At 37.5% G+C, this 22,151-nt stretch overlaps 1 protein-coding gene across 1 annotated transcript; it reads right to left on the reverse strand.

Moving 5' to 3' along the window:
* Positions 1-11,880: 11,880 nt before the first annotated feature.
* On the reverse strand, positions 11,881-21,813 carry LOC142170183 (uncharacterized). Its single transcript, XM_075232021.1, has 2 exons — positions 21,394-21,813; positions 11,881-12,060 (listed from the first exon to the last, which is right to left on the reverse strand). The coding sequence occupies exons 1-2, from the start codon at positions 21,811-21,813 to the stop codon at positions 11,881-11,883; spliced, it is 600 nt and encodes a 199-aa protein (XP_075088122.1).
* Between the last annotated feature and the right edge of the window lie 338 nt (positions 21,814-22,151).

Consider the following 22,151-nt stretch of genomic DNA (forward strand, 5'->3'; position numbering starts at 1 on the left):
TTAAAAGGATATTTTTTAGTTTCGAAAGACAAAAGTTGAATTCGGAAATAAACACATACTTAGAAGCACATTGACCAGTATCATAAGTTCTGCATGTATGACGTTATTGTAAAAACTTCTATATACCATATGTGTACTATTATATAAGCTATTCAGTGAATCTAAGTTTTCAGTAGCATGACAGGCATATTTTTCTTCAAAATCAACCTATATGCAATGGAAGATCAATTTTAACTTAGTCTATTATAGATATGGAGACACTAACATACGTAAGAAACAATGAATTTGACAACAAATATGTATAGTAGAAGGCCAATTGGTATTAAAGTATTTCAGTATTCTTCTGGGTAGTTATTGTTGGTATCATCTTTTGCTAAGTCAGAACTGAAAAATATTTTGTTTTTACCTTAGCAATCAACATTTTATTTAGTTAATCAACATATTCATTTCTGCTAGCTAAGAAAGCTCTCTAATTTCTATCATGTAATTTGCACAAATTACATTTTAATCTAATGATGAAAATATTTTTCTTATTAGATGCACTACTATTACCATTGGGGTTGATAACCAAGTATTCTAGAAGAATCAAATCATTTTTTATTGGATGCTCTTCTTCGTTTCCTACACGAAGCAAGAAGTCACTGAATGTTGGATCTGTTCTTACTATTATATTTCTTGTCATTTGAATATTTTTTCATTTTGGCAAGCTAGCTTTTACAAATTCTGCTTTGGTCACTTTTGGATCTACTGATCGTACTTAATAGAAATCATCTCTCAAACTATTATTTTTCCATCAAACGGTTCATCGATATCCATTATATCTCTAAAATTGTGGGTGATTGTTTCAATCGTATGGCGTTTAACAAAAAGCGTTTCATCCCATATTAGCATTATTGCTCTGATTTCATATTTATGATGATTATTCAGTTATTTGAAGAGGTATATCAAATTTGAAGTGAGTTGTATGACCTCATAATAAAATCGTTGCTGGTACACCACTTGTTCTTATTGCTAACAATATCATGCCTCTTGATATGACATTTGCAAGTAATGCATGACATAGAAATATTATTTTGATTCCACTGGAGACATCTACAAAGGATAATCTCACTATACCAGAGTCAATTTTTTATAATATAATCTTGAAAGCTTATTCTTGTTTAGGATTTAGCTTTAGTCGTGCTTCCTCAAACACTTGTATGGCCTTTTTAATATTATATTAATCTCTTTTACTTTGTAATCTATTTTTTTAATCTCTAATACACTTTTTATGGAATAAATTTATATACCCTAAGATTTTTTTAACTTAAAAAATTATTTTACTCATATGATGATTTATTAAATAATTTAATTGAATTCTCTTGCTAAATAATTAATTGAAAGATCTGATTGTTTGGTTTTAACATAAAATATAATTTATTTTATGTTGATTTAGATTCTTAATATTAGTTCATTTAATGTTTGAATATTTAATTGTGATTATAATTTTATCCACCATAAGTTTTATTTTCAAATAGTAAAAAGATCGATGACATTCTACGTTTAGATCTTTATGTTTGTAAAATCATTAGTGGTATGAATTCTTACCCACTTTTTTCTTTCTTTTCTCACACATGTATATTCTTAAAAAATTTCGTAGGTGTTCTTTAATAATTGGGTATATTTTTCTATATTACACGAAAATTGATAATAAAAAAGTATTATTTGAGTAGGAAACCATTCAGATATACTATAATAATATATTCTCTTGGGAATGTTTTTCTCAATTTCAACGCTTTATGCAATCCATTTAACATTACTTTTTTTGGTATTGAATATTATAGAGTGGTAATATATTATCAATATGGAGGATTCTTATGGATTTGATTTTTTTAAACCTTCCTACATATTTTAAATAAGAAGTTAATAGACAAGATTGTATTAATTTTAAAATCTTAAATATTAAAAAAATTAACATAGAAGTTATTGTAGTCCAAAAAAAAGTTATTACAACTATGTTTTTCCCTATGAGTTCTTCTGTTTAATAATCGGCCTTTATAATAATATATACTATCCTGTTTCTAAATAGATTTTGGTAATATAACCTTTTTTACTCCTTAAAAATAGAGTTTACATTGGACAAAATTGTAATTTAATCATTTTCTTAATATTTTGGATTTAGCAATCAACTAAAATTTTATTCATTAAATCTTTCCTTATTTGAACTATGTAATAAATCCTAATATTTAGGACTTTAAAGTTGATTAAGATTTTAACCTTATAAAATTACTTCCTTATTAGAACTATGTACGTAATATATAACTATAATATGTTTCACCTTAACTTGGAAAATCAAACGTGTATATATGCATGTATCTAGGTCATTATATAGCATAACTGAAGTCACAAGTCTCTTTCCTAAACCTACAAAACTACAGAGAAAGTAATTTATGAATTGCAACAATAATTATATTTCGCTAGGATGCACATCTATTTTAATATCTAATATTTGTGCCCGAAAATAATTATAATAGTAGGATTCCTAAAGGTAATTACGTAGAATTTCTAATGTATAGTATTATGTCTTAAAACTAATAGGATTATAAGGTTAATGTCTAGAATTTCGATTATATCCTTTTATTGTGAGTTATTATGCTTAATATTAAAAAGTTATTTTTGTAATCCAATTTTTTATTCATGCTTTTATAATAACTAGTTTAAGAGTACGCGCGTTGCGCGTGTATCTCATATCAATGAATGTAAATTTTATAAAAATTACACACACACACACACACACACACACACACACACATATATATAGTGGTTGAATTATTAAATAAAAATTACAAGAAAATCCAAACCGCTGAAGAAAAAAAAGAGATAAATGTTGATCTTTGGACTTTCGTTAGATTTGGGTTCTCACGCCATCTTTTCTATAAAAATTTGATCATTGTGATGATAAAGGGATTATACATGCTAATAAACATTGTTTCTTCCTTTAGCTCAATAGTGATGGATAATATCAGTAGCCACGTATCAACACCATGAGAAACTACGAAACTCTATGACAACACTTTTGAAAAATATTTTATTAATATTTTCTTAAAAAAGAATAGCTTGAAATAGCTAACATTTCTAACATTATCAACCTTAAATCTTTAAAATTTTAGTAATCTGAAAATAATCGTGAGTTTCTGAGTATGATTTTTTTGCAATTTGTTTTAAATTTTAGTCTCTTGGTATCTTAAAGTAGAACACTTCTAATGTCACCTATAATATTATTGTTCGGGGTGAAATAACAAATCTTAAAATGATGAGTTCTTGTGAAAAATGGACTTACTCAATTTATTTAAGTAATCTTACTGGGATGACATTTCTAAGTATTAGGAGCTCCTATATAGTTCAAATAAGTAAAATATTTAATAGTCAAAGTTTTAGTTAATTTCAACGTCCTAACTATTAAAAAATATTAATTAAATAATAATTTTGTCAAATATAAAATTTATTTTTAAATGAAAAATATTTGATCAATTTCGCGTTAAAGTTTTGAGCTTTTATAATAGTCTAGATCGATTGAAGAAGATAAAATAAAAACCGAAACATTATTTTCCTATATATTTAGTAGTTTTCAATTTAGTCTCACACTATTTACCACATAATTAAAATACATTAATGTAATTTATTGCAAATACTAAATAAAGTAAATTCTTCAACAAAAAAAAATTAATTATTGATGTTAAAAAAATATTTTGTTTACCGTGAATACAATTTGAGTACCATTAGGATGTCATTTGTCACTTGCCATGTATAACCGACTTCAGACGAGCATCTCTAGATTTTGTACTACTGTTCCAAATTGACTTTTTAAATATTTATTTAAGGTAAAATTTTAATTGATTTTAAAGTCCTAAATTTTAGGTATCTAGTTTAAATAAAGAAAGATATAATAACCAAATATTAATGAATTTCTAGGTCCTAAATATTAGGAAAAGAATTAAATGACTATTTTATCTAGTGCGTGTTTTTTATATTAACAAATATAAAATTTGAAAAAATTGCACAAAAATTATTAAATTATGTGATGAGTTATAAAATAAAAGCCCAATAAAGACTATTGATCCAATTTAGCTAACTTAATAAAGAAAGTAATTATATTTTGCAAAGGTATTCTAATGCCTTTACATAACTTCGATATATAAGTTGTGCATTTGCTTTAATAGATCAAATAAAATAAAATAATATACTGACTTGTCAAATATTACGTAACTATATTATGTTCTCATAGTCTTAAGGAAATAAATTTTATTTGCTCAAAGTTTTCAAAAAGAAGTTTAGTATTTTAATGCTTCGTTAGTAATTTTCCTTAAATATGTAAACGCTTGCACACCTATGTAAGTACTAAATTATATTTTTTTAAAGTCCTAAATATTAGAATTTTTTACATTGTTTATATAAGGAAATAATTAATAACAATAATTTTAGTTGATTTTAGATTCCTAAATTTTAGAAAAAATAATAAAATGACTATTTTGTCTTAGTGTGAGCTCTATTTTTAAAGGGTAAAAAGGCGAACGACATTTCACTAAGGGCCTTCGTACTTTTAATATAGTATAGATATAGATAGTTTGCCTATGCTAAACTATTTTTTTATAATATTAGATTACGACAAGCTTAATATCATTACATTCACGTGACTTGTACTGTCCGAAATGAATTTGGTTAGCAATTTACATTCTTTGCAAGGTAATCTTCGTTGTCTCTAGTAAGGATTCTAGGAGATAGCCATGCATACTCGATTCCCCTTCCATGTTGGAAACGAATTGTTGCTGCCGCCTTTACTAGTCAAGTGCTTGTAGAAAACTAATTATAGCAATGTCCCACATCGAAACATATTCTATGCAGACGCCTTGTTGGAATCTATATATATTACATGCTCTTCAATTGTGGTCATCAATCAACAACGCCGACAAACTTCTTTGAATTCGAGCTTTACAGGTAATTTTCCCTTCTGCTTTCGTGTAATTTCTTTTATCGCCTTTCTTTTCTTTTTCACAGGCCAATCAAATAAGGGTAAATTATCACATGCATGAAGAAGGTGATTAATTCCTTGGGCACAAAGGGATGGCAACTCATCCCTGTCCGGAAATCAGTAGGATAATCTTCGGGAACAAATGTTCATACGGCGTACAGAAGGACACAACTGGGCAACATATAGAGGAACAAATTCTCAACATCATGTAGAAGGACAAACTCATGGCAACTTATAGAAAGGACAAATTCTCAACAACATATAGAAGGATCAAATATGTGATGAGACCACTTAAGGTGCAAAGGGACTTAAATATTTATCTTAAGATTGAAAAATTATAGTTCCTTTTAAGGACAACCCTGCGAAGAGGCAAATTTAAGGTGCAAAGGGACTTAAATATTCACCTTAAGACTGAAAAATTATAAAGTCTCAGCTTAAAAACTTGGTGGATTTGTAGACTTCAACTTGAAGACCGACAAACTTGATGATTTGACGGACTTAAAGATTTGGCGGACTTTGACGCTCCAACTTGAAGAGCAGTGTACTTTAAACTTCAACTTGATGAATTAGCGTACAAACTTCAACTTAAAGGCTTTGAGGGCTTAAACAACTCAACTTGAAGACCAGCGAACTTAAGGACTTCAACTTGAAGACCGATAGACTTGAAGACTTGGAGGGCTTGAATACTTCAACTTAAAACTGACGGACTTGAATACCTCAACTTGAAGGGCGGTGGACTTGAAAACTTCAACTTGAAAAATTGGCGGATCTGAAGATTTTAACTAGAAAACCGGTCGACTTGAACACTTGGAGGATTCGTAGACTTTAACTTTGAGGCTAGACAGATTTGAAGACTTCAACTTGAAGACCAAAAACTTGAAGGTTTGGCGAACATGAAGGCATACCGAATCTCCCAGATTAATTGCAAATACTTGGTAGCCTCCTAAAAGACTATAATTAGTCCATTGAAGACACCAATTTACCATAGAGGCTTGCCCCCTTTAAATCAAATGAGATACAAATTTCAACAGAAGAATGGTATTTCAGCTCGATTTTCAAGTGCTGATTGAATGGATTACATTCCATCATACTTCATTCGAACAACGATTGGGGCAACATGTATCTTTTGAACTTATGCGACTGAACTTAGAATGAAACTCTAAGTTGCCTATGTACCTCGGTGAAGAGGATCAAGTCATACCGTAGTTCAGAATGAGTAAGGTTTTTTTATGTCCTTGATCGAGGCCAACCCTGCACTACTATTGAGTAGCGAGAGAGGTCGAAACAGCTTTTACTCGATGAGGTCGGGATCGATTTTCACAGGGAGCTAGATATTGGAGTTGAGTGTCTATCTAAAGTGGAGTTGTGTATTTGTTTCAAATTACACATCTAAACATTTTGGGTTTTGATTTTACTTCTAATTGTATAATACTACGATGCTAAATTATGCTAAATAAAGCTAAGATTAGACTATTGAGAATTGATCAAATAGATAAAAGGCACTAGGGTAGTGACTTTCTCCTAGGTGGTTAATTAACGGATTCTAGAGTCTAAGGCTAGATTGTCATATTTGGGAGTATGATATAACCATTGCACGATTCTACTCACTCTACACCTCTCGGTGGTTCAAGTAATTTTGCCCTAATTGACTTTCTCAAGTCCAATTGGGTATGCAAATTTGTGCAAGCAATTGAGGTTCAAGTAGGGTATTACTATCTCTAGGTTTAACCCTTTAATTGGGGGCTATTAATCTCTTGAGTACGCCCCAATTCCTTGTTGGACCAATTTCAGAGACTCAGGCTCTCTTTCTCAAGAAGAGCCAAAGTCAACTAAACAATAACTAGTATTTGCAACCACTAATTCAACAATTAAACATGAAATTAGTCCAAAATCAAACACCCATAGTCAATCAAGCCCTAAAACACTAGACCAATCAATTACTCACACTAGGGTTGAGCCATAACCCTACCTTATGGGTCTAGCTACTCATAATTAGAGAAGAAAACAAGGCAATAGATGAAGAAAAGCTCATAATAATTAATTGCTAAATTAAACTTGAAGATTCAATGTTGAAATTAAGCTAAAATTACTCAAAATAGGTAAAAGAAATGAAGTCACGAGCGCAACACTGAGTACAAAATTATCTGATGACCTAAAAATGGGAAAATAAGCTATTTATACTAAGCTCAAAATTCTGGACAAAAATACTCATGCGGGGCTAGTGCGGACCACACAAAATCGAGTGCGGCCGCACTAAGGCTCTAGGCTCCAATAATCTGCTCTCTGAACTTGGGCAATGCGTACCGCACAAAATCGAGTGCGGCCGCGGTGGCTTCTAGTGCGATCCGCATGAAATGGACCGCGGACCGCATTGGGCTTCATCCTCCAAAATGCCACCTCTCTGAACCTTGGCTCTATGGACCGCATGAAATGGAGTGCGGCCGCGGTGAACCCAATGCGGACCGCACAAAACCCTTTGCGACCGCATTGCCTTATGGCCTGAAAAGCAACCTCTCTGAACTTCACTTTTGCGGACCGCACAGAATGGTGTGCGGCCGCACTGGCCCTGTTTTGACTGAGCTTTGTCTTGTCTTGGTACTTGTGCAAGTTGCGCTCCTTTTTGAGCTGGTTTTTGACACCTTGTAACCTTGTTGGTCAAACCTGCAATCAAGCACAACTTGTGAGCCTTTGGGACTATTTTGTACACATTTCTAATCAAAACTTAAGCAAGAAAGAGTGTAAAATGAATCATATTCACTAGTTATCAACTCCCCCAAACTTAAGCTTTTGCTTGTCCTCAAGCAAACAAAATAAGACCCACCCCTTAAGCGAAAATCCAAGAAAATTCAGATGTCCTAAGTAGGTTCCATCTTCGCTTAAGCATTTCTTTTGCTTCATTTTGGCACACATTCACTTGACTTTTTAAGTCATTTCACTTCTTTCTAAGGGGTTAGAGAGACACACTGTCACTCTTTCTTGTTCATTTCAAATCTTTTCTCCTTTCTCAACTTTCCACACCTTTCATTCTTTGTTTTTCTTGAATCCCTTTTATTCATTTCTACATTGAATATTCTTTTTGTCTCTTTGCTTTTCTTTCTTTTTCATTGCCTTTCCATTTCTTCATTTTGTGCCTTTTTACCACTTTGTTGCAATCTGCGTCTCTCCCCCCCCCCCAAACTTATACTTTTTCCATGTGCTAAGGAAAGATCGGGTGCCAAGGGATGGTATCTTTTAGAACGGGTAAAGGCTTGTATTATGGTTCTTGAAGGAAAAAAGTCTAAGGCTCAAAAGGGTTGACTAGGGATTTTATCATTTGTAGGCTATGGAAGTGTTCAAGCTATCATTTGGATCAAGGAGAGCCTATAATCATGTCTCAAGTCAAATTTCACTTAGGATTTCGCCTAGACAAATATTCAGGGCAAGTTCTAGACCAATGGCTCGGGACTTGGACTTGCGATGCAATTTCTCACCACACAAGCTATGGGATCACTGAAGACATAGAGTCGGGGGTCCACAATGACCTCAGATAAGATTTGAGTACACAATGGTCCCGAAAAACCACTTGATGATTATCGGTCAACACAAGAGTCTCAAGGTCACGACTTTCACTATCCTATACGCAACAATTTGTTTTTGACCATGAGATCAAAGGCAAATGTGCTAGGCCCAAGTGAAGCTTTGCTTGAGGCACCCTTACCACTAACTACTAAAAAGCAAAAAGAAAAATGAACTCAAACCCTTAAGAAGGTTGTCACGCCATCCATCATTGGGAAGAGCCACCCGATTCATAGAAATTCCACCTTTGTAAAGAACCGTGACATTAAGAAAACCAAAGTCTTATTGCAAAAGTTCAAAACAAGAAGCTACGAACATAAATAAGAAGCTAAGCAAGGAAAAATATGGAAAGTAGAATGAATATGTACAAGCGGGGATTTAATCGAATATACAATAGGGGAGATGAATATATACAATGGAACATACTTTTATATACAGACCCAAGGTAAAAAGTACAAAAAATGTAATGAAATACTAAAGTTATATACATACCAAAGATAAAAAAAGAAAGAAAGAAATCATAAAATCTGTCAAATATATACAGTCATCCAAATCAATCAAAGTAGGGCCTACTCCCTCAAATGAAAGTTGGCATTGTCCTTAATGCAACTAAGCACAATAAGCACCAAAAATAGAGGAGGATACAGAAACTCCCTATTAGGGGTGGGCATAAAATCCGAAAAACCGAATTCCAAACCGAACCAAATTTATTTGGTATTTCGGTTTCGGTTTTTTCGGTATTTCGGTCTAATTCGGTACTGAATTTTCGGTATTTCGGTCCGGTTTTCGGTATTATAATTTTACAATTTCGGTACACCGAAATACCGAAAATTTGGTGAACCTAGACCCAAGTCTCCTGGCGTCCCACCCACCCAGGCCCAACTCCCCCAACTCCCAAGCCCAATCCCAATCAATTACCCAAGACCCAAGTCAGTTAATAGTATACCCAAGACCCAAGTCGAGAAGACTGTTCTGATTATGGATAGCCCTAATGTGTTTCTGAGATCTAAATTCTAATGTTCTCATCAAGGCCATTAGGGCTTACTGCTTAGGAAGGATATCATCGAGAAGAAGAAGACGAGAATCGGCTGCGAGTTTAGGATATCAGTCTGCGAGTGCCGAGTCTAGACGAGAATCAATTGCTTAGGATATCAGTCTACGAGTTACGACTTACGAGTTACGACCAGTCGACAATCGAGCTCGAGTCTCATCTCATCTTCACCGGTTAACTTCACTACTTTTGTAAGTTTTGTAAGTCTCATCTCATCTCATTCTCATCCCAGCTCGATTTTCTGCATCAAACTAATTTAGGGTTATAGGCGGCGATTTCCAACTCAATTCGATTCCTCACTTCTCACAAATTCTGGGCAAACGAAGTGTCAAAGACGCTGCTGTCCTGTTCTAGTGTTCCGAGCTCGATTCAATTTCAATTTCAATGGTATGTTTCGCTTTATTTTGGTTGTACTGCTAATTGAATGAACTGTTGTTCCGAGCTTTTCCCTTTAGTAGGAAAATATCATCTGTATCACGTTCATGTTGTTTAATTCATTTGCTTGTATAATAACAGTTGTGAGTACACGACTATGTGTTAGGCTTACCATATGATTACTTTGTTTAGGTCTGATTTTTAGAACTTTCCTTACATTTTTCTTGTGATAGACACTTTAGGATGATGACAGTTGAGTGAATTCACTGTTAGTCTTCTTTGTTGTGACATTCTTATGGTTGCTGGTTTGGAAAGATTTAAATAATTGTGGAGTGTGGACTTGTCACTTGAGTAGTAATGGCCATGGTTTTTTATTTATTTATAGATGGCTAGAAAAGGATATTGTTAAATGTTAATGACTTGTTTAGCCTTTTTAGCTTTTGCTTAGCTGCACACTGCAGTTACATTAGAGTATTAGACTGCTGCTGCATATGTTGGAAAGATATTGTTAATTCGTTATAGCCTTTCAAGAAGTATTGGGGTGAGCCTGAAAAGATGAATAAAATGATTTTGTCTGCTGCTGTTGCATCTAAAAAAGTATTCAACCGAATGCGCATTTTAAATGATGAAAATTCTCGGACTGTAATCTAATCATTTTTCACTTACTCTTTCTTTCTGTTGGATGTTGGATTAATATAACAGTACCTTTATTTTTTTTAGGTAAATGCTAGTGATAGTCGTGGAAAGGCTGATTCAAAAATTGAGAAAGGAATTGGTGGTAGTACTGCAAATTCCATAAAAGAACATGTTAGCAATGAATCCCTAGGTGCAAATATTGGCAGGTAAACCTCTGCTTTCTTGAATGTTTGTATCAGAAGTATGATATGCCATAATCCATGTTGATGATTGTAGATTGCACCATCAGAAGACTGTTCTGACTTCTGATTATGGATGAGGTTGATGGCATGACTGCTCCTAGATTTCCTATTCTTTCGGAGTTGGCTCGTGATGTGTTGGCAATTCCAATTTCTAGTGTGGCGTCGGAATGCGCGTTTAGCACTGGTGGTCGTATTCTTGATTCATTTAGGAGTTCATTGACTCCTAAATATGTGCAAGCTCTTATTTGTGTTGCACTGTGTTTAAGTGTTAATACTTAAGACTGTTTTTGTTGGACTGTGTTTAACTTGTTTAACTGTGTTTAACTTGTTTAACTGTGTTTAAGTTGTTGGACTTGTTGGACTGTGTTAAGTGTTTAACTGTGTTTAAGTTGTTTAATATAGTTGTGTAATGTGCATTGTGCATTTGGATAGCTTTTGCCAACTACAGTATACACTAGATTCATTGTGCATTGTGCAGATTGTAATATTGTATAATATGACATACAGTATTGAGTATACTGGCGTGCAAGTTTGCAACTGCAGATTGCCAGATTGTAAAGAACTTGTTGTCTTGTTCAGCTTTTGCTTTTCAATTATTCTTAAGCCATGTGAAATTGTGAATTGGTTAATAGTTATCACAGATTCACATCACAGGGGTTTCAGGTTTCAGCCACAATTAAGAGAATATAATATATTATTCTTGTTTCAGGCATGTGCACATTGTGCAGTTGTGCACTGTTATATATCGGAAAACATATTCTTTTAGAATGAAAATTTCAATTGTGCATGTGCACTGTTAGCACTTAGCATTGATTATTCATTGATTGTTAAACCGAAACCGTACCGAACCAAAATAAGAAATACCGAACCGTACCGAAATATTTTGGTATGGTATTTGGTATACAGAATTGATAAACCAAATACCGAAATACCGAACCGAAATTCTTACATACCGAACCGAAATACCGAACGCCCACCCCTACTCCCTATGGGCCGTCTGTCAGCATGGGATCCTAAGTGGTCCCTCGGTCCTCAATATGCTCGAGAACCTGAAGTTGGCTCCCTGTGACCTGTGGCTCTGCTGCTAGGACTTGCGGGGTCAATCTTATCATTCCTTGTTTCCCTTTACCACCCTGGGAAGACTCCCCTCTGCCTGGTTGTTTACCACATTTTCCTCTGGATTTCACCATTGTCTGCAAACAACATTCAATCATGCTTTGTTAGTGTCCATAAAAACAATGAAATGCAAAGTTGCAGTAAAAGAAAGATGTTGCAGACAGTTCGGTTATTGCAGAGTGCGGACCGCATAAAATGCAATGCGGCCGCAAAGTGGCCATTGCGGACCGCACAAAATACCATTGCGGTCCGCACAGAGGTGGGGTTCAGACTACCCACGCTCTGAATATAAGCACTGCGGACCGCACAAAATGCAATGCGGCCGCGGTCCTCCATTTTCAGCTTGTAGGACTTTGACACTATGGTCCACACAAAATACTATTGCGGACCGCAAAGGGGCATCGCGGACCACACAGAATCCACTGTGGTCCGCACTAAATACCCAACAGTAACACCAACCTAGGGTTCTTGATTTGTTTAATTTTTAGTCCACTTATTCACCTATTAAAGAGTCCCTAAGTGTTGGTTCCGTCATTTAACTATCTAAACCTATTTTAAACAAGAAATTAACTAACCTAAACTACCAAATCGAAAAAAATACGGGAAAGGCAGAAGAAGAGCTAAGAAAACAAAATTTTATTGAAAATAATAAAATTAACAATTGAAAAGAGATGAAAGTACCAGAAGTAAGATGTTGTGATGATGATTAAGCCTTAGTGGTTGATTATGCGCAATAGAGAGGGATGAACAGTGAAAATTTTAAGCTCTGAGAATAAAGGATCGAAAAGTGTAAAAGGATGGCCTCAGGTCCTATTTATAGAGAAGGTCCTGGGGCCCAGCATACCTACCCACTGCGGACCGCACAAAATGGGACTGTTGTCTGCGGTGTTCAAAACCATAAGTCACTAACAAATGACCACTGCGGACCGCACAAAATGTGATGCGGCCGCAGTGGACCACCGCGGTTCGCACAAAATGCAATGTGGTCGCAGTGGTAAACTTCAGAGAACCTCCACTTTTGTCAATTCATCAGTGCGGTCCGCATTCATTTCTTGCCCCCGCACTGAGGTCTTTGTGGCCGCACAAAATGGCAGTGCGGTCCGCATTGACAATCTTCAGAGAGTAGTCATTTTCTAACTTTTTTCCTGCACTGCATCAGCACAATCCTACAGCATCTCACAACTAGTCAGTCCAAAAATGAATCCTACACTACAATGAAAATCAAAGAAAAACAAGAAAAAAAACACATGGGTTGCCTCCCAAGAAGCGCTTGATTTAACGTCGCGGCACGACACATGTTACCCTCAATTCACTTGAGATAAAGAATTGTCACCGCGTGGTTGTCATCAATTTTGCCAAAATAGTGCTTTACTCGGTGCCCGTTAACTCTGAAGACCTCTCCATTTTTATTTTTCAAATCAAGGGCACCAAAAGGAGTCACAAGCACCACTTCAAAGGGTCCACTCCATTTTGATTTAAGCTTTCCCGGAAATAGACATAACCGAGAATTGAACAAGAGAACCAAATCACTCACTTTGAACTCCTTTCCACGAGCATATTTATCATGAAGGTACTTCATCTTGTCCTTATACAAGGACGAACTGGAGTAGGCATGGAATCGAAATTCATCAAGTTCATTAAGCTGCTCCACATGAAGATTGACTGCAACATCCAAATCAAGATTTAGCTTCCTCAAGCCCACATGGCCTTGTGCTCTAACTCAACCGGTAGATGGAAAGATTTCCCAAACACCAACCGATACGGAGACATACCAATCAGAGTCTTGTAAGCAGTCCTATAAGCCCATATAGCGTCATCCAACTTCTTTGACCAATTGATCCTATTAGCATTGACCGTCTTTGACAATATGCTCTTGATTTCCCTGTTGGAGACTTCCACTTGACCACTTGCTTGAGGATGATATGGGGTAGAAACTTTATGATTGACACCATATTTTGCAAGTAAGGAATCAAAAGCTCTATTACAAAAATGAAACCCCCCATCACTTATAATCGCACGAGGAGTGCCAAACCTTGTGAAAATGCTCTTCTTGAGAAATGCAACAACACTCCGGGCTTCATTGTTAGGTAAATCCACGGCTTCAACCCACTTCAAAACATAGTCAACTGCCACAAGAATGTATGTGCTAACAAATGGGCCCATGAAATCAATGCCCCATACATCAAAGATATCCACTTCAAGAATGGTATTGAGAGGCATCTCATCTTTCTTCGAAATTCCGCCCGCTCTTTGGCATTCATCGCATCTCTTCACAAAATCACCCGCAGCTTTGAACAACGTTAGCCAATAAAACCCACAACTAAGAACTTTCGAGGCGGTCCTCACCCCATCGTGATGACCACCATAGGGTGAGGAATGGCAAGCCTCTAAGATATTCAATTGTTCCTCCTCCGGGAGACACCTTCGGATCATACCATCCGTGCAAATCTTGAACAAGTACGGCTCATCCCAATAGACATCCAAATTATCCCGTTTGAGATTCTTCCTTTGGTTAGAAGAGAACTCACACGGGATTATACCAGTCACAACGAAATTAGCAACGTCCGCAAACCATGGCATACCATTCACCGACACTGAAAGGAGTTGTTCGTTGGAAAATGAATCATTGATCTCTAGGCTATCACAAGGCCTCCCCTTCTCCTCTAAGCAGGACAAGTGGTCTGCCACTTGGTTTTCACTACCCTTCCGGTCCATAGTCTCCAAATCAAACTCTTGAAGTAACAAGACCCATCGCATCAGTCTAGCTTTGGAATCCTTCTTCGTCATCAAGTACCGGAGTGCGGCATGATCGGTATGAATTATGACCTTGGCACCCATGAGATACGGTCAGAATTTTTCCATTGCAAACACAATAGCCAAAAGTTCTTTCTCGGTTACCGTGTTGTTCACTTGAGTGTCATTCATTGTCTTACTCGCATAGTACACCGAATGAAATATTTTGTTCACTCTTTGACCAAAAACCACCCCAACCGCAACATCGCTCGCATCACACATGAGCTCAAAGGGTAAGCTCCAATTTGGTGCGATAATGATAGGAGTGATGGTCAATTTATGCTTGAGAAGTTCAAAGGCTTGCATACATTTATCATCGAACACGAACTTGGCATCTTTTTCCAATAACTTGCATAGGGGATTCACTACCTTTGAAAATCTTTAATGAATCTCTGGTAGAACCCCGCATGCCCAAGAAATCTTCTAACTCCCTTGACAGAGGTAGGGGAAGGGAGCCTTGAAATAACGTCTATTTTTGCTTTATCTACCTCAATACCATGATTTGAAATTTTATGCCCAAGAACTATGCCCTCTTCCACCATAAAGTGACATTTCTCCCAATTGAGAACAAGATTAGTTTCTTCACAACGGGCTAAAACAATCAAGATTTTTCAAACACTCATCAAATGAATCACCCACAACACTGAAGTCGTCCATGAACACCTCCAAATATCTTCCACCATATCGGTGAAAATGGCCATCATACACCGCTGAAATGTAGCCGGTGCATTACACAACCCAAAAAGCATCCGAGAAAAGGCAAAGGTGCTATATGGACAAGTGAATGTGGTCTTCTCCTGATCTTCTTGAGCAATCAAGATTTGATTATATCTAGAATAATCATCCAAGAAGCAGTAGAAGGCACGCCCAGCAAGTTGGTCTAACATCTGATCAAGAAAAGGCAATGGAAAGTGATCCTTGAGGGTCACTTTATTCAGCTTGCGGTAGTCCATGCATACCCTCTAACCGGTGACGATTCTGGTAGGAATCAACTCATTTTGTGAATTTGCAACCACAGTCATGCCACCCTTCTTTGGTACACATTGCACCAACGAAGTCCAAGAGCTATCAGAAATGGGGTACACAACCCCGACATCCAACCACTTGATCACCTCCTTTTTCACAACTTCTTACATTGCTTCGTTCAAACTTCTTTGATGCTCCAAGGAGGGCTTTGCATCATCTTCTAGAATAATCTTATGCATACAAAATGTGGGGCTTATCCCCTGAATATTAGCTAAAGTCCATCCAATTGCCTTTTTCCGCTTTTGAAGCACCGCCAATGTGGCATCAACCTGCATGTTAGTAAGACAAGAGAAGAATAACTGGCAAAGTAGAACTTGGGCCTAAGAACTCATACATGAGGTGTGGAGGCAATGGCTTCAACTCCAACACCGGAGGTTCCTCAATTGAAGGCTTTGTTGGTGGAGTCTTCTTATTCTCGAGATCCAAAGAGAGTTTTCTAGGCTCATAAGAGTACGAGCCCATTCCATGTAAAGCATTCATACACTCCATCCAGCTTGCATCCTCATTGACATCAAGATTCAACAATACGGCCTAAAGAGGGTCCTCCACATTGATCATTGCACTGGTATCATCAACTCTCACTGCTGTGATAAGGTCCACAAAAGAGCACACCTCGGTATTATTGGGCTGCTTCATTAACTTGCACACATGAAAGACCACCTTTTCATCACCCACCCGGAAGGTGAATTCCCCTGCTTCCACATCAACTAAGGCCTTCCCCGTAGCAAGGAAAGGTCTCCCCAATATGATTGGAACTTAATAATCCAACTCACAATCCAAGATCACAAAATCAGCTGGCAAGATAAATTTGTCCACCCGGACAAGGACATCATCAATAATACCCAATGATCTCTTCATTATTCTATCCGCCATTTGCAATCTCATGGAAGTCGGCCTCGGTTGCCCAATACTCAAAGTCTTGAAACTGAGTAGGGCATCAAATTGATACTAGCCCCCAAATCACATAGAGCCTTAGCAAAGTCTGCACTCCCAATGGTGCAAGAAATGGTGAAAGCACCGGGATCTTCAAGCTTCGGGGCCATTGAATGCACTATAACACTAACTTGGTGAGTCATCTTTATAGTTTTACAATCCATGGACCATTTCTTTGTCACCAAGTCCTTCATGAATTTAGCATAGCCCGACATTTGTTCAAGAGCCTCCACCAAAGGCACATTAATGGATAAGCTCTTCATCATGTCAATGAACTTTTTAAACTGATTCTCACTTTTCTGTTTCACGAGCCTTTGAGGATAAGACGGAGGTGGCCTTGGCAAAGGTGCCTTGGCTTTAGGCACAACCGGCTCCGACATGTCTATTACGTGTTCCCTAGACGGGTTCACATCATTTTGAGTTTCCACCTCGGCATCTTGAATATCAATCCTCACTTCTTCGTTCACATTGTCATCAATCACATTTTCAACCACCAAAGAAACTTCATCTTCTTGCAACTCAACTTTATCACTCAAAATTTGCTTTTGTTTGGAGACATTCACATCACCGCCTCTCCCACTTCTTGTAGTTACTGCCATAACATGATTGTTCCCACCCTTCGGGTTAACCACCGTATCACTAGGTAGAGCTCCCTTAGGACGAATATTCAAAGACTGTGAGATTTGGCCTAACTGCACCTTCAAGTTTCTGATTGAGGTGTGTGGGAAGCCAACTGCACATCAGAATCCACATTCTTTTTCGTCATTTGTTCAAACATTATTTCAATTCTCCCCATATCATTGTTAGAAGAACTAGGACCTTGGGATGGAAATTGAGGCAGATTGTTCGGTTGTTGGTACATTGGGGGCCTTTGAAAGCCTTGCCCTCGGTTTCCTTGGTTGCCATTGTTCCATCCACCTTGATTATTGTTACCACCCCAATTTTTATTGTTACCATTCCAATTTCCTTTATTGTTTTGATTGTTGTTCTGATTTCCCCAGTTGGAGTTTTGGTTATTGCTCCCCCAATTACCATTGCCTTGTTGTTAATTGCCCTGGGGTTTCCATTGCTGTTGGTTGAAAGAATTTCCCCTTTGGCCTTGATAATTATTCGCGTATTGCACATCTTCATTTTGCTCATCATAACCATCATCTTGGAATCCCCCACAATCATTATCAAATTGCTCCGAATTCCCTTGGTGTTGTTTCCCTCTTTGTCTTCTTTTGTTGACTAGCATGTTGACACCCTCCATAGCATTCACTTGGCGAGGATTTTGAACTTGTTGCAACTGTGCCTTTGATAGTTGGTTCATTGTAGTTGTCAACTCAGCTATAACCTGCCCATGATCATATAACTCCTTGTGCAAATGAGTAACCGTGGGGTCACCCTGGGGCACATTGGCTCTACTTTGCCAAGCAGAAGAAATGTCAGCCATCTCGTCAAGAATGTCACAAGCCTCATCATAAGACATCTTCATGAAGTTGCCCCCAGCAAGTTGGTTCACTATGCATTAGTTTGTTGTATTAATGCCCCGGTTGAAAGTCTGTTGGATCATCGCCTCGGTCATATCATTGTTGGGGCATTCCTTAACCATTGTTCTATAGCGCTCCCAAATCTCATGCAAATGTTCGGTTGGCTCCTGTTTGAAAGCCAAGATCTCATCTCTCAATGTAGTCATATGCCCTAGTGAGAAAAATTTTGCAATGAACTTGTCCGCCAACTCATCCCAAGTAGTGATGGAATGGTTGGGAAGTCGCTCAAGACAATCCAATGCCTTCCCTCTAAGTGAGAATGCGAAGAGTCTCAACCGTAGTGCATCTTTGGACACATTAGTTTGCTTGCTCCCCCAACAGGTATCCACGAACCCCTTGAGATGTTTGTAAGCATTTTGATTGGCAGTGCACGTGAAATACCCACGCTGCTCCAGCAATGTCAGTATCATATTGGTTATTTCTAAAATTTCCCGCCCGGATTCGGGGTGGGACAATAGCACTTGCATAGCCTTGGTTCGGAAGCACTCGAGGGGCCACTCTTGGAGGTGGCAGAGGAGGGTCTGGAATATTGTCATTGGCATTAACATTGGCCTGGCAGCCTCTACGTTGTCTTTGAGGTACATTAGGCACCTCATCATCCCCGACATCATCTACCTCCTCCCCCGCAATCACATTTCTAAGAGGGTCATTGGCGTTGTTTGCTGTAATTTGGTACATGAAGTTGTGACCACACAAATTAGTAACAAAGAAGGAAAGAATAACAATACACAAAACTAGATAGAAAGATAAGCCAAAACCGTTAGCTCCCCGGCAACGACGCCAAAAAGTGATCGAGACCAACCCTGCACTACTATTGAGTAACGAGAGAGGTCGAAGCAGCTTTTATTTGATGAGGTCGGGATCGATTTCCACAGGGAGCTAAATATTGGAGTTGAGTGTCTATCTAAAGTGGAGTTGTGTATTTGTTCCAAATTACACTTCTAAACATTTTGGGTTTTGATTTTACTTCTAATTATATAATACTATGATGCTAAATTATGTTAAATAAAGTTAAGATTAGACTATTGAGAATTGATCAAATAGATAAAAGGCACTAGGGTAGTGACTTTCTCCTAGGTGGTTAATTAACGGATTCTTAAGTCTAAGGCTAGATTGTCATATTTGGGGAGTATGATATAACCATTGCACGATTCTACTCACTCTACACCTCTCGGTGGTTCAAGTGATTTTGCCCTAATTGACTTTCTCAAGTCCAATTGGGTATGCAAATTTGTGCAAGCAATTGAGGTTCAAGTCAGGTATTACTATCTCTAGGTTTGACCCTTTAATTGGGGTTATCAATCTCTTGAGTATGCCCCAATTCCTTGTTGTACCAATTTCAGAGACTCAGGCTCTCTTTCTCAAGAAGAGCCAAAGTCAACTAAACAATAACTAGTATTTGCAACCACTAATTCAATAATTAAACATGAAATTAGTCCAAATATCAAACACCCATAGTCAATCAAACCCTAAAACACAAGACCCATCAATTACCCACACTAGGGTTGAGCAACAACCCTACCTTATGGGTCTAGCTACTCATAATTAGAGGAAAAAACAAGGCAATAGATGAAGAAAAGCTCGTAATAATTAATTTCTAAATTAAACTTGAAGATTAAATGTTGAAATTAAGCTAAAATTACTCAAAATAGGTAAAAGAAATGAAGTCACGAGTGCAGCTCTGAGTACAAAACTATTTGATGACCTCAAAATGGGAAAATAAGCTATTTATACTAAGCTGAAAATTCTGGACAAAATACCCCTGCAGGGCTAGTGCGGACCTCACAAAATCGAGTGCGGCCGCACTAAGGCTCTAGGCTCCAATAATTTGCTCTCTGAACTTGGGCAATGCGGACCGCAAAAAATCGAGTGCGGCCGCGGTGGCTTCTAGTGCGGTCCGCATGAAATGGACCGCGGATCGCATTGGGCTTCATCCTCCAAAATGCCACCTCTCTGAACCTTGGCTCTGCGGACCGCACGAAATCGAGTGCGTCCGTGGTGAACCCAATGAGGACCGCACAAAACCCTTTGCGGTTGCATTGACTTATGTCCTGAAAAGCAACCTCTCTGAACTTCACTTTTGCGAACCGCACAGAATGGTGTGCGGCCGCACTGGCCCTGTTTTGACTGAGCTTTGTCTTGTCTTGGTACTTATGCAAGTTTCACTCCTTTTTGAGATGGTTTTTGACACCTTGTCACCTTGTTGATCAAACCTGCAATCAATCACAACTTGTGAGCCTTTGGGACTATTTTGTACACATTCTAATCAAAACTTAAGCAAGAATGAGTGTAAAATGCATCATATTCCCTAGTTATCAGTCCTAACTTTTGCCTAGGCACCTCTTTCAAGGTTTTCAACCTAGCGAACGTTTTTTTGGCCGTACACACTTTATACTCTTGCGGGCCAAGAGTAACATGCATTTTATGCTCTTGTGTTAAGTAGCGTAATGACTTGCAATTTAAGTTCGTATTTTGACGAGCTTTACAACATGAAGATTTTGCTCAAATTTGGAGAGCTTCGTGACATACAATTTAGGCTCGTGCATGTAGGAGCCTAACAACTTCAAGAATAATACTTATTCAAAAGCTTGCTATTGATAGGGCCAATTCTCATGCCATCTACATCAATTATCTTGTAGGCTCCACTTGAATAAGCTCCTTGCACGATATGTGGCACATCTCATTTTGAAGTGAACTTCCCTATAGGTTTATGGGAAGTAATAATGGGTCTTCGTATAACAAGGACTTGATCTACTACTTGAAAGGATCTTGGGCGAACTCTTTTATTGAAGGCGCAAGACAATCAAGCTTGATAATGTTCAAGACTCTATTGAGCTTCCAACCTCTTCTCATCAAGAGTCGCCAACTCTGCCAGTCGAAGTCGAGCATTTTCTTCATCAGTGATCCCTTTTTGAATAGATAATCATAATGAAGGTATTTGACGAATTGACGCTCAAGTGAAAAAATGACTTTGACTCCATAGACAAGTGAATAAGGAGTCGTTTGCGTTGGTGTCCGGTGAGTTGTCATGTATGCTCACAGAGCTTCTTCCATACGGTCATGCCAATCTCATTTGGATTTGGAGACGACTGTCTTTAACAAGTTGCATAGAGTTTTGTTGATTGCCTCAACTAGACCTTTGACGACAGCATTGTACATAGAAGGGTTACGTTGTTTGAAGACAAAAAGATCACAAATCTTGTTCATCAACTTGTTATCGAATGGCTTGCCATTATTCGTTATTATGTGACGAGGGATGCTAAAACGATAAATGATATTCACTTGGATGAAGTTTGCAATATTTTCCTTTTTAACTTCCTTGAGGGCAACGATTTCCGCCCATTTTGAGATATAATCAGTTGCAGTCAAGATATACAAATGTCCGACAGAAAATTTTGGTAGTGGTCCAACAACATCGAATCCTCGAGTATCAAATGACCATGATACAATAGTTGGATGTAGCATTTCAGGAAGCTGATAAATAAAATTTGCATGGAACTGGAAAGCCTTGCATCTTCGAGCATAATCCAAGCAATCTTTTACCATTATCGGCCAATAATATTCTATCCTTTTTATATGAAAGTAGAGTTTTGGTCCAGAATGATGTGATCCACATACCCCAAAATGTACTTCTTGCAAAGCTTGGCGTGCTTGTTATCCTAAAGAGCTTGCTTTGCTCCTTGTAACTGGTCCAAAGCTTCCAAAGGTAAATCGAGGATGCTTTCCACATCAGCGTAGAACCTAGAATTAACAGCCTTGGTGGAAGTTGATCTGGAGTTAACTTTCTTTGAAGCCATTTCGATGTTCTTGAACTTTGGTGATAAAAGCTGAGATGAGAGGTAGTGATTGTCCCACTGGGCGTACCAAAATTTGTAGACAATAAA

Source organism: Nicotiana tabacum, chromosome 16 (assembly GCF_000715075.1).
Source record: "Nicotiana tabacum cultivar K326 chromosome 16, ASM71507v2, whole genome shotgun sequence".
Classification (NCBI taxonomy): domain Eukaryota; kingdom Viridiplantae; phylum Streptophyta; class Magnoliopsida; order Solanales; family Solanaceae; genus Nicotiana; species Nicotiana tabacum.

Excerpts from the sequence above, each read along its gene's own strand:
- LOC142170183 (XM_075232021.1), bottom strand. The coding sequence starts at position 21,813 with ATGGTAAAAGATTGCTTGGATTATGCTCGAAGATGCAAGGCTTTCCAG. Across the intron at positions 12,061-21,393 it reads TCGTCAAAGGTCTAGTTGAG|ACAATGGTGAAATCCAGAGG; the intron begins GCAATCAACAAA and ends TGTTGTTTGCAG.